General features: G+C 52.3%; 1 protein-coding gene across 1 annotated transcript; it reads right to left on the bottom strand.

The window, feature by feature from the left end:
* Positions 1-1,122: 1,122 nt before the first annotated feature.
* Positions 1,123-11,206, bottom strand: LOC122383358. The gene is made up of 3 exons (XM_043369667.1): positions 10,691-11,206; positions 5,613-6,063; positions 1,123-1,851 (listed from the first exon to the last, which is right to left on the bottom strand). The coding sequence occupies exons 1-3, from the start codon at positions 10,764-10,766 to the stop codon at positions 1,659-1,661; spliced, it is 720 nt and encodes a 239-aa protein (XP_043225602.1). The 5' UTR covers positions 10,767-11,206; the 3' UTR covers positions 1,123-1,658.
* Between the last annotated feature and the right edge of the window lie 2,117 nt (positions 11,207-13,323).

Here is a 13,323-nt window from a genome sequence, read left to right on the forward strand (position 1 = left end):
AAGATGCCCCCTTTCACTTCTTCAGAAAAATGCTTAATAGCAAAAAAAGTTATCATATTTTAGGTACGAAAGTGTGATATTTTTGGAGAAAAATGATGTCGGCTTCCGTTGAAACTACAAGTTTTTGCTTTCCGATCGTCATTTTCGAATAATATATGACATAGTAAAACCCTGGGCATCTTTCCCCACTCTCCCCTACATATGTAAGCAGTTGCTAATGCTTCTCCACTTGAATTGTTATCCGTTCGACCTTTCTTATATAAGACATTGCTAAAAGTTTATAACCATTTGCACGTTTACATTTGTACATACGTTAGATATGAGCTACGTCGGAATGTAAATTTTATCGTTCGGCGGGTGATCCATGAACACCTGTTGGCAGCACTCCTACAGATTTGCTTTGGTGCTAGTGTCTTGTGTGTAGCATTGAAGTCACCGTGTGATGCGGCACAGTATCAGCCCCTACTACGCTGGAAGCCGAGAACCACAACGCCGCACAGGTCACTAACACCAGTTTGCCCAATCGCAGAGCTCTCCAGTTCTGCCCATCCAAACTTACTTGTGGCAGTCAAAATAGGGTGTGGGTCTGTCTGAGAGATTGAAGCTGCTGATGTCTGCAAAATGGCATGTGAGCTCACCTCTTGGTGGCAATAGTTGTGTGCTACGCTATCCCATATTTATTTTTTATCAAAAACAAGTAAATAAGCGAGATGCTGCGTTGCGGTCCCGACTGACGGCTGTGAGATGCTTCCCGATCGGACCTCGAAAACCGGTCGGCTCGGGGAGTTTTCTCCGAGACCCGACGGACCGGTGTCAGTGCGGACGGCCGAGCGGCGGCCCGAAATACCGAGAAAGCGACCGCGCCCGCCGGATAGTCAATTAGAAATAGACCCGATGGAATGGAAGCTATTCGGCTCCGCCTAAAGTCCTTCTCAGGTCCTACAGCGAGAAAGCGAGGATTAGTCTGCTTGGAATTGCTGTTGGCCGTTCCCATTCAAACCGAATAGGTGGTCTCATTAGACCGCTGCATGTCCTCTTGTGGTACGTAGTCGCGGTAAGCAGCGACAAACTTCTATGCTTTGTAATACTCGTAACTCTGCATGGTTACGTCAAACGGCATGCTATTGCATAGAGCAGATATATTTATGAGCGAATGACACACCACATCAATATGGAACACTTACAATAAACATTGGCGTCTGCTATGAGCTGATAATTGGTATCTGCATCCGTCCAATCAAGGCACTGCCGGCTTCTGACACGACGGTGCAGTGTTTCCATAGTTTACCCGAGCAGCATTCACTGGTACGATATTTGTCAAATGACAAAGCGTGGGCAAGACGATCGATACTTTTCATATGGTTTACAACACATCGTCGCAAATACTAAATCGATCTATTATTGGTCTTTCTTGATAGTTCGCACCTGTCTGAAATGTATTCAACTGACAAATATTTCTTTGCAACATTTCTTTGAAGGATATTTATGCATTTTAATGACCTTCCTAAAACAAAATGCAGTCTCCTTTTTCCATAAGCCATCACTCGATAAGGTAACAATGAAACACTGATTTGTTTCTGTCGGCCCACCACTGACTTCGTCGCCACGCACTGAACAGAGCTCGTCTGTGAACTATGTCTGTCTCTCATCTCTCCCTCCTACGCGCTACTGCCGGCAGGCGTGATGTCAAACTTGTTGACGAAGCTGAGCATCTCTCCGAACTGGTGTGTGCAGTCGGGGAAGAACTTGCTGCACATGTCGGAGCCGAAGCGGTCGCCGACGAATGCGGCAAAGTAGTAGGGCGCCTTGAGGATGCTCATCTCGACTACCTCGTCGTCCTTGGGACGTTTCCTGCGGAGAGAGAACGAGACGTCAGTGATTGCGGATTGATATACATATAAGAACTCGGGTTCAGAACAGCAAGAACAACAGCTTTCAGTAAATATATTTGGCTACCTTCCCTTCAATACCGTTAACCCTCGCCGGACCTATTGGTTTTCTACATACGCGCCGGCCGAGGGGGGGGGGGCGGGTACGACCCCCCTCGCCGTTTCGCCCCTGGTGGAGCTAGCGCGTCGCGGAAAAAACGAGCGTGTGCGCCGTTACGAGACGCAGAGATTGGTATCCGATTTTAAGGTCCTAGGTCAACCGGTGACCTCTGAGGTCAGGTCAAGTGCCCCAAGGTACGGTTCAGTTTTTGGTGAATAACTTCGCAAAAAATGGCCGTAGAGCGCCGATTTTGGCAGCATCGTGTTCGCCTCGCTCAGGCGCGTCGAATGGTATACTTTTTGTCCGGATCAGGTCAACTTGGGGTGTTGACCTCAGGTCAAGGTCAGGTCAGCACCCCCAGGTCACGAAGTTGGTCGAAAGAGGTCATGTCGCATATCATTCGATTCGGCAGGCCTTCCTGAGTCCATTGGTGGCTTTCCCGACTCGCTAGCTCAATTTGATCAAGAGTTATTGGCGAAAAACTAATATGACCTTGATGACGTCATAAATGACGTCACGCAAGGTCAACATTGCAAAAGTGACGCATCTAACCTTGCAAGGAGTGCATCAAATCACGATTCTGTGTGCTTGAGATAGTTGGAGATCGTTCCCGGCGCCAGAATAGCAGTTTTCATTTTTCCCCATTGACTTATAATGGTGAGGTCACGAAAATGACCTGACCTCATATGACCTTTAGGAAAAATCCGAGATATACAAGTTGTGGGACTCATAATGGATACTAGATCCTGCAAGTTTCATTTCCCTGTGACATCTCCTCTGGCAGTAAGGGCGTTGCGAAGTTGCGACATCTGAAGACCGTGCAGAGGTTCACTTATGACGTCATAGGTCAGTGACCTGACCTGACCCAAAAATGCGGTTGGTGTCAAAAGATGCGGCTTGGATCAAAGATCAGGTATGCCAAGTTTCAGCTCTCTATCGCCAGCGTGTTCGGAGCTATCGCGAAAAACCCTATGGGGGGGGGGGCGGCACCCGCGCCCCCCTTCCTCGGCCGGCGAGGGTTAAGTTTTGAATGAATGCTTACCGCTCACAAAAAAACGATACTTGAAAATAGCAATGGTAATATCTTGAACCTGAAGGATTGTGAACATTATTCGTAGTTCTAAGAACTAGGTACACCACTTGATTATCTAATTCTAAGCCGGGGCTTCATTCATTCACAGTTCACAATCACCATATTTATCTCAAATGCAGTTAATCCTCCTATCATCACCTATCAGAGCTCGACCCGTAACGTATCAATACGGGGATGTGTTCATGAAGACCGCCGGCGGCTCCGCCTTCACCCGTCACATCCAGGTTGCAACAGACAGACGGCGGCGGCGGCGGCGAGTGATCTCGATGGGGCCGGTTGTTGCGTCCGCCCGCTCCGGCGGACCCTGACAATCGGAGCCGCCGGCCCCGGCCGCGGTGTCTGGTACGGCCCAACACTAGCCGCCGCCGCTCAGAGGGGATCATCACCACCAGCCGCCGCTCAGAGTGGATCAGGAGGGCTTGTTTAACGCCGCTTTGTTGCAAACTATGCAAACAGGAAGCGAGCAGAAATAGCGAGTGGCTTCTTGAGAACAGGATTTCTGATGTAACTAAGAGGTTCAACATCAAACCTGTATTGCGGCTTCGTGCGACTGTAAGTTTTGCAGCGTCACTTGAATCCAGCAAAGGTCACTTGCGACTCCCACTTTCGCTGTCAAGTGGTGAGTGCAAGAGCGGGCGCCGCGAGCGTTGCCCAACTGTGTGGGGATAAAACACAGTCGGGTCCGCCTACACCGGCGCCGCGGCCGACTGTTTTGTGGGCCGATTGATCGTGTCTGCTGTCAGAGAGATCTGACGCCGACCGGACACAGGGTGACACGCAGTGACACCTTCCCACGTCCATCTGACAACGCGCAGCGCAACACGGCACGGAGACGTTTCTTGTCTCGTCTGTGACGCGTCTTCCAGCCAGCCCGACTCGTAAGAACAGAGTGAAACATGCAAAGGCACCTTCCGCTGTTTCCACTTCAAGTAGCGTTCGATCCGTTTGACTGTGTTTTGTTCGCAATTATTCTGCAATTTTCTTGCTCAATATTTGTGTACATCAGTGTTGTTGGTTTTATTTCGAGAATTGCCCAGTTGAATGGTTTAGTCGTTCCGCTGACACCATGCCCAATTGCCCAGCCGGGTAATCGTCCATTCGTCCCACTCCACGCTGAGGCAGCGGCGGGTGCTGAAATCCCCAGCGGGCCACCTGACACACCGCCACGCCGGTCGGTGACGTATGCCGCCGACTGACTAACATGTGTGTCATGGTCAGGTGACGCGAATGTCCGGTGTAGTGGGATCTGCGGGGGATCGGTATTCGGTGACCAGCCACAGATGGACACCCCGCCCGCCGCGCCGCGCCGGGTGACCCGGGGTGCACGCAATAGGCAGTGACGCGCACTACCTCTGCGCTGCGTCAACTGGCGACCAGGTGATCTGCGGGGTCAGTGCAGCCAGTCTGTGGACAGTCTGTGCCTGGCGCTGCCAGGTACCGCGTGCCGCACCGGCTCCCCCTCCTCGTCTCCAGATATGGACTGGGGCCGTCTCGCACCTCTGAGTCACCCAAGGTCGCCGACGGCCGACATCCGCGGACGGTGCCGACTCTCTCTCTCTCTCTCTCTCTCTCTCTCTCTCTCTCTCTCTCTCTCTCTCTCTCTCTCTCTCTCTCTCTCTCTCTCTCTCTCTCTCTCTCTCTCTCTCTCTCTCTCTCTCTCTCTCAATCTCTCTCTCTTCTCCACAGCAGAACCTGCTCTATTGTATATCGATCCTGATCTAGTGTGGAGAGTCGTCGTCCTGCCCGTTTCTTCTCGGTATCTCGATGGTCGGAACACATCCATTTCTGTCGGATATTTTCTCTCGACCACTGTCTTTTCTGACCCTAATCTCGACCCTGGCTCTCATCTTCTTACCCCTAAGCAATATAATCCCAGAAGCTCCACAAAGTCAGGCGGACATTCTGACCGTGCATTTCTCGGTATGAATAAACCGCTTTTGCAACGAGACTGTCTCATATCCTGACCGATGTCATGTCGGACTTGCTGGCTGACTACTTGATCCTTCTTATGGACTGAGTGTCAAAGGCGATTAATTGAAAGAATATGGGCTATGAAGGCTAATCCCACGGGAAGGAATGCAGAATCGATGAGTCAGATTCTTTCTCAAGAACATCTGCGCAGCACTACTTAGCGAGGAACGACACGGTAGGTCTCAGACTAAGAATTCCCGGTACTCAGAGAAATCGGCATTTGTGAGTATGTGACCTTTGTGTCATGTGCACTCGCTGAAGCATACACCATTATAGCAACACATATTTCTTTCTGTGCGATATTCAGATTTGAGATTATCAGACATTGAAAGTAGTTAGACCGTCTAAAATTACGACTGAAGATGGGCATAATCTCATTTGACTACCACCGAGGGCGTATGGAGCATGAAGTCAAACGATTCTTTTTGCCATCATCCAGCTAATCAATTAAAATCAATTCGTCTTTATGTCATAGAGTATCAAAACAACCTGATCGTAGCCACTAAAACATTCTCCTCGATATTCTGCGTATGTCCCTGGAAGCTGCGAACGCACTTACGTGATGTACTCGTGCACGACGGCCTCCTGTGCCGTCATGGTCTTGTTCTGGTTCTTGGCCTCCAGCAGGCAGGTGAACTTGGCCACGCAGCCGTAGTTGTCCGTCTCGGAGATAAGCATCCACACCGACACCTCGCTGTTCTCGCTGGCTCCGTGGTCCCCGTGGTCCCCGTGGTCTCCGTGAGCACCATGGTCTCCGTGGTCTCCGTGGTCTCCGTGGTCTCCGTGGTCCCCGTGATGGCCGTGGTCTCCGTGAGCTCCGTGGTCTCCGTGGTCTCCGTGGTCTCCGTGGTCTCCGTGAGCTCCGTGGTCTCCGTGAGCTCCATGGTCCCCATGGTCCCCATGGTCTCCGTGAGCTCCGTGATGGCCGTGGTGACCGGCGGCGCCCAACTCGTTGAGGTTCCTCCTCACTCGGCTGTGAGTGGCCTGGAGACTAGCGCTAGCCAGAGTCTCTGAAATGAAGAACATACGACGCGTTATCAGACGACATTTTTTTTGTGTGCAAATGTGCAAGGTGCATGTTTAGCAATTCCATAGCAGAGTGAGTCCCATTATGATAAACGCTTCACTTGTCTGATCAACATTCCACGAATCATGCAAACGCAACGTAGGCTCAAACAATAGAATAGTTCAGTTTACTTATTCAATGTGAATGCTAGAACTAGAAAAGCGTGAAAGTGGCTCGATTGTGTAAGACGCGGCTGAGCTCCAGTTTAACGGCAACCTATTCAGGCGAGACTGATGCTCATCAAGGCTGAACGGTCATCTTCAGTCTCGTAACGTTTAGTGGTCAGCCCACTGGAACCCTGAATTGCGTTGAATGTGGAAACTCGAAGGAAATTATTGCTCATCAGCTGGCTGAAGCTGCCTAGCTATGTGGTTGTGGTCGATTCAGTGAATGTCTGTCCAAACTCCAAGTTTCATCGTCTTTCATTCGAATATGATTTATTCGAGGCCGCAAAAACCATGGAGCTCCTCTCCCTGGAACTTTTCGATTTGTCAATGTTAAGCGGACTCCACTTCTCGCCTGTCACCACCTGTGTTTGTATTCACCCTCGGGCCAGTCCGCTTCCCGACAAACATCCCTATACGTGACCGGGCTGCGAGAGAATCAGGTAAACGCTTTGATGGACTGTTGTCTTTGTGATGCGGCAATAGCACTCGGACGGAAAACACCAAGGCCGTTCAAACACCTGCTGAATATGGAATGTTGATCGTGACACCTGTTAGGACTATCCAGGAGTGGAACTGTCGACACTTCCAGACTGGCTACCGAGGAGCGCACAGGAAACGGCTCATTACCTGGGGAAGCTATCGCCGGACAGGCCTCCCTTCTCCGTTCCAGCTGAATGGCCTACCTCGCTCCTCTGCCCCCCCCCCCGCTAACTGTCCACAGCCGGTCCTCCACCTCCCACCGCCCACCGCCCGCCGCCCGCCTCCCGCCGCCCGCCTCCCACCGCCCACCGCCCGCCGCCCGCCGCCCGCCTGCCACCGCCCACCGCCCGCCTGCCACCGCCCACCACCCGCCTGCCACCGCCAGCTCTCCGGTCCTCTCGGTCACTCCGGGACCTGTCAGCCGCGCCGGACCACCGCGCCGAGCCGCACACTGAAAACGAAAGTGCGCTCGCCGAGGGACGCGGCCTCTCCTGCGCCGGACCGGAGGCCGTTCAAGCGTCACCTTTTCTTGTTACGCGGGACTTTGCGTAACGCGGTGCGGCAGCGGCGTCAGAATTTTGACAGCCGAGTATGGAAATGACGGCTGCAGCTGGAGCGAGGCGTCAAGGAACGGCCACGCACGTGCCTGGCGGACGTTGGAGCTGTGACCGGATGGGTCGGACGTGAGGGAACGGCCGGGTGGAGGGCCAGTGTTTGAGGAACCTGACACGGGCGGTGGCGGGAGGAGCCACCGAGGGCGAGGTCGCTCCGAGAGGGCGAGACACAGAGGCGGGCAGAGGTGCGTGGGCAGTGATTTGGGAAGTGATAGGGAGGAACAGACTCGAGTCGCTGCCCTCATGGGTTCAAGGCCGGCGTTGTTAGGAAGGCACCGCACGCCTGCGGGCACCAGTGAATGTCTGCGGACGTTCGTACGGCTAATTGCGTGTTAGCACGATGCTTATCCTACTTTCGTCTACAGATGACCGCCATTGCCGGCCTCAACTCTCGTAGAGCCGTATCTGTGACGAAATTACGCTGAGGGCACTGTGCTGGACGAGGGTTGCAGGGATGGGTCGGCGGAACCCTTTCCCTGTTCGCCGCCGGGTCCGCCGGCACGAGGTGGTGTGGCTGCCGGACTTTCCGGGCCACTGAGGTCTGTGCCAAACCCGGCAGCGACTATAGCCACTGCCTTTGCTGGGAGCTGACACGCCCGGCCAGAGTCGGTGCTCCGTGATCAGAAGGGGAACGGGTTTCTCCCTCTGCTCACGCTTCGCCCATTGCTATGCTATTCTCCGGGAGATTGCAATCCTCCCTTCATGAATATGTAGGTTTATGGGAAACATCAGCTTACATCGTTACTCGCTTCTGTGGCAAGAGCTTAGAAGAGAACCTTCATGTATAATGAATGGATTTTACTAGAAATGCTTTGAAGACGGATGCTGCTTTTATGCCACTTTACCTGCATTTTGTATTATGTTTTTCCATGTGTCCAAGGGTTTGAATATCTACATGTTCATTGTCATTTACATTTACATTGTCTCTTTACTTTTCAATGGACCATGGACCAGAAGCTAGCAGGATTCCCCAATTCTTCTCCCACGCCTCTGTCTCCCTTCATCAATCCCCGCCGCACCGGGCCACGCATGACGTCCATACATACGTCTTCTTCAGACACGTGGATGTCGCAAGGCGGCCACGCCTCGCCCAGCAGTCGCCCAGCAGGCCGTGGCCCAGCCCCGACTCAGCCAAACGTCAGCCAAATAAGATGTATACCTGGGGGTCAGGCGCTCGGCTCACTGTCATCACGGGGAGACACCAGCCATTGCTAGCTCACGCGTCCCTTCCCGTCTCATTCCTTCCGTGACCTGATGTGTCTCAGCTCACTCTGCACCGGAGAGTTTCACTCATGAAGCTGCACAAGAGCCCCTCTTTCTCGTCTCATCCTCTGGTCGTTTCGGGTCGCCTCCTCTCCCTAACGCGTCACCGCTAATCTGCTCGTCAGTTCGGGTCGCTCCAGGTCGCTCCGGCCTCCGGCTGAGGCCAATTATTTCCAGCTGTGACTGCGGTTACACCACTGTGCGGCGCGCGATGTGGTAAGACGGCACCGGATCACCGGATTGGCGCACTTTCAGCCACCGAACTGGAATAGCACCGCCACCCGTCACAGCATCGTGAGCAGGACGACCAGCAGAGCGACAGAACAACACAACACGGTCGCTGAGTAGCACCGCTGAGCGAGCAGCTCCCAGAGGAGACAATGCACAAAGTCGTGCTGCCGGACACTGCCATATTTGCGCTGCATCGAAGGGTGGCGGAGAGGCGCTTGGTCGGAGTGACGTACGACATCAAGGAGCCGCCCTGTTCGGTGGGCGCCTGTCAAGGCAGCGCCTAGGAGCCACTCCCAGTCAGCGGATTGGCCACTCCCGGTCAGCGGAATTGGCGGAGATGGGCGAGTCACGCCCCCAAACCTGTTCAGAGGAGTTGTGCCGTGTCTCCACCGGCTCGAGATAGGTGTGGCGTGTCAGGAGAGATACAATGACTGTCTACTAGTGTGGTCAGCTGTCTGAGTTTTCAATGGAGTGCAGTGAATCGTGTACAACTTTTTTGGCAAAGGATGGCTAGGATATCGAGATAAAAGAATGTGCATGTCCATGTGTTGGAAAAAAGAGTATAAGAAGGATGTGAGTTTTATGTGTTAGGAATGTTATTTTCAACTTTTTATAAACAAAAACAAACGCAAGACCGGACTTTCAAATTCAAATAGAATATTTCCTAAAAGCAGTAGCCAAACTATTTATTCCGAATTCCAGCCATCCCAGATAGTCGACAGCATGTAAAATAGGAAGGCTGTCATGAAACTGCGCTTGAAATGATTTATGACGTTATATAATGGCCTTTCTGAGCTTTGACCATTTGTGTGTCTTCCAACGATTGGTTGCCCATTCAACCGGGTACATTTCTGCATAATACGTACAGGCTATATCGCAATGCGTGGCATGAATGGAAAGCTGACAGAACTGGTCGGTTCTACTCTCAAGGAGGACATGATTTGAATGGTACAAACCCGAGACGTAATAGCGCAACTGTGCATACCGGTCATTGTTGAAAACGTTTTACATTGTACAGCATTCATCCGAGCAGTAGAAAGCTAATTATCATGCTCAGTTACAGCATGCAATTTCTTAAAAAGATTTAGGAAAGGTATGCTTAACCGTCTTTAGCATCGATCAGAGACTGTAGCTGTCAGAGACTGTAGATGAAAGCATCGATGACAGCTGTGAATATTTGAGGTCACACAAAAATTAACTTGATATTATGCTATTATATTTATGAAAGATATTATGTTTACATGAAGATAGGTTAAACGCTAGGGCGTAGTAGCTGCTCACCTACTCATCCAGTTACTACAGATTAGCTAATGTGTTTGATTAATGGGATGGCAGGCAATCGGCACTTTCCAAGTCAGAAGGTTCACAGGTGACTTAGGATGGGTATTCAATTGATAAACCGAAGAAAGCTGTTACGAGCATCACGAAATAGCGGATTTAATATCATTTGTAAACACCAAATGATCCATTTGTAAATGCTACAATGCATTGGCTGCCCTATGACACCCTCCGTCTGGTAGGCTGTGCTCATATTATGAATACGCCTACATGAACACAATTTCAAAATAACATTTCGTTTCGTCCTGGGCCTCTCTGGGGTCTCCTGAAGTTTGCAGGCCTCTCTGTCCTTTGTACAGGGCATCAGTTAACAGCAGCTGCCTCTTTAGGAGTACCCAATCAATCGACAGCAATGACCCCCCGAATAGATACGTGCATCGGTCTCCCGCTGCTTCTTAATTAAGATGGCCAACACACAACAGTCTGGTGAGACCCATAGACAGCGAAGTCCCGCGGTGTCTGCCCCCTCTGTACTCACCGAGCGCGCGCAGCTCTGGCGTGGCCGCGGCGGCGGCCCAGCAGCCCAGCAGCGCCATCACTACGCCGGTCCTCATGGTGTCGAGAGCGCGCTGCCGAGCGGAGACAGAGAGAGAGAGCGAGACGGGCGCTGCTGCTGCCGCCGACCTCCAGCGATGGACTGACGGCGGCCGGCCGGCGCCCACCGCGCGGCAGGCCGGCCGCTCCGCCGGCCGCGCACCGTTGCAGCCCCTTCACCGGCCGCCGGAGCGCGAGCCGGGAGGTTTTTCTGGCGCCGCGGGCTGTCTGTGCCGGCGCTGCACCCTCCCCTCCCTAGCTCATCCTGCCGGGGCCGCCGGGGCCGGGGGCCGGCGCTGGGGGCCGTTTCTCAACCGCAAACCCGCGCGGTTCCTCTGAAAAAGGTGGCCGCGCGTGGCCACCGCGCCGGTCTCACGGGCGCGCCATTGTGCGTGGCCTGGTGCGGCGGCACGTGCGGTGTCGGCGCGCACAGTTCTGTTTGGATTCGGTGGGCCGCGGGGTGCCGCTGAACAGCCGTGTCGGTATCGGCGGTGAAAGGACCGGCTGCCGGGCTGATCCCGGGCGGAGGATGGCCGTGACATCTCCGGCGGCAGCCGATACACCTGCAATATCCGACCGGAGCCGCCGGCACCACTGCTCACCACGAGCGGCGGAATCAGACGCAGGGAGGGCGCCGGCGGCTGGCCACAGGCAGTTGGTCATAGGCGACTGATCACAGGTGTCTGGTCGCAGCACACCTGGCCCTGGTGGCGGGCGATTGATGAGGGATATGAATGGTCCGGGAGACCACAGGTGGGACTTTCTGCAGTGGAAGGAAATATGTGGAAATTGTGCAGATGAAACTATTGCAGGACTTGCCGACTAAAGACATTGGACGACTTCGTTGAGCTGACAATGGAAACGCTCAATCGAAAGAAAGTGAATTTGCTTAGGATAGGCTAATGACGAATGACTACGGCAATTTTTTTCTTCCTTATTGATGTAAGAACGGTGTCCGACATTAAAAAGCTTAAAAAAGGCTTTGCAGAATGCAGATTATGGTCATAAGTGTAACTTTATGAAAAGTTCAAACCGTTACTTTGATCGTTATTTACATGCCACCTGATAACAAGATTTATTTTAAAAGAATGAATCCCAAGAACTGTGAATGGAAAAGTCTATTTTCAAGCTCACCTATTTCGCATTTATTTGAATATGGTCAATGGTCATGCATGGCCTCTTTCACTGTCGCTCTCAGACCCATCCATCTGCCTGTGACCACAGCTGACCGACCAGTATGTCCTCTGAGCGGTGACACTCCCGCGTGGGCTCACCGGTAGTCATGAGCGGCGACCCGCCCTGTCCGGCGGCGGAGGCGGATTTCCCGCCTATTACGGCAGTTCCTCGCCCCCTCCCCCTCCATGCGCGTCAGACGCCGGTGCAGACTCAGAGGCACGGGGGGGGGGGGGAGTCTGCAGTCTCTGCCCCGGTCCGGCTCAGCACGGCGACACCAGTGCCGTGCTGAATTAATGAGGATTACTCAAAGTTTCGCCGAGCAGAGCCCCACACAGTCATGGCTGATCCACCGGCTCGCACCGCGAATGTCGTCGTCACAGTAAATGCTAAGGCGTGTTTGCATTTTATGACCGTGCACGTGGAGTGCGCGGACTTTCGATTTTAGCGAACACGGCATTGCGATTAAACCTAAGACAGCAGCGGACATCACGGGACTAAACTGTGGGGACAAAGAAAGTGAGGTGTTTACTGTTTATGTAGCTTTTGTAAGTTACATTGTCGCTTGCCAACAAACATTCAGAGCAGGTAGCCGATATCTGCTATTTTACAAATCAGCCGACAGTTGATTCGAGTGAAGTGTTCTTCTTTTGTCAGCTCACGGAAGGAAGCGCCGTCTCGGTCCATTTCGCTATTCATTATTCTTCTGATGCATTCCCGTGGAGGAGGGAGACAAGTGGCGACAAAGTCGACTTCCTGGTGATGTCATCAGATGTATGCGCATACCGCCCCGTGTGTGTGTGTCTGTGTGTGTCTGTGTGTGTCCGTTTGCGCTCGCCGGTGTGTCTTTGTGGAGAGGAGGAGTGCCCGTGTGTGGCTGTGGGCTCTCTGCAGTGGGAGCGGCGCACAGCCAATTCCTGGATGTGCCGGGCAGAGCTAACGCAGCATCATGATTCGCGGCGACATGGCCTTGGCCGCGGCTTTGTGTTCACCTTGAAGTGTCCTGACGGTTCGCGCGCAGCGGGGTAACACGGTGCACTGGCCATAAGCCATATACGATTGAGATTTTTGCCGGTCATGTAAATAACATCGCATGTCTTGTTAACTTCGGTCACTGAGATAGAAAAACATGTTGTAAAGCAATAAGAAGGTTTTCTGGAAAAGTAGAAGGCATAAACATTCCTTGAGCATTACTTCTGGTACATCTTTAATACCTATTATAATAAGGCACTGAGTAACCGTAGATGCATGGTTGGGAAATATTAATTATATTTTAGGAAACTTATTGATCTTAGTAACCATCGAAGCCATTAATTGCATAGATTACATTTAAGACCAGAATCAAATTATAACTTTCAAGTGATCTAATAAAAACACCTTAAATTATCTCACGTGACCTGCACT

The sequence above is a fragment of the Amphibalanus amphitrite genome, unplaced genomic scaffold (genome assembly GCF_019059575.1).
Source record: "Amphibalanus amphitrite isolate SeventyFive unplaced genomic scaffold, NRLGWU_Aamphi_draft 000162F_arrow, whole genome shotgun sequence".
Classification (NCBI taxonomy): domain Eukaryota; kingdom Metazoa; phylum Arthropoda; class Thecostraca; order Balanomorpha; family Balanidae; genus Amphibalanus; species Amphibalanus amphitrite.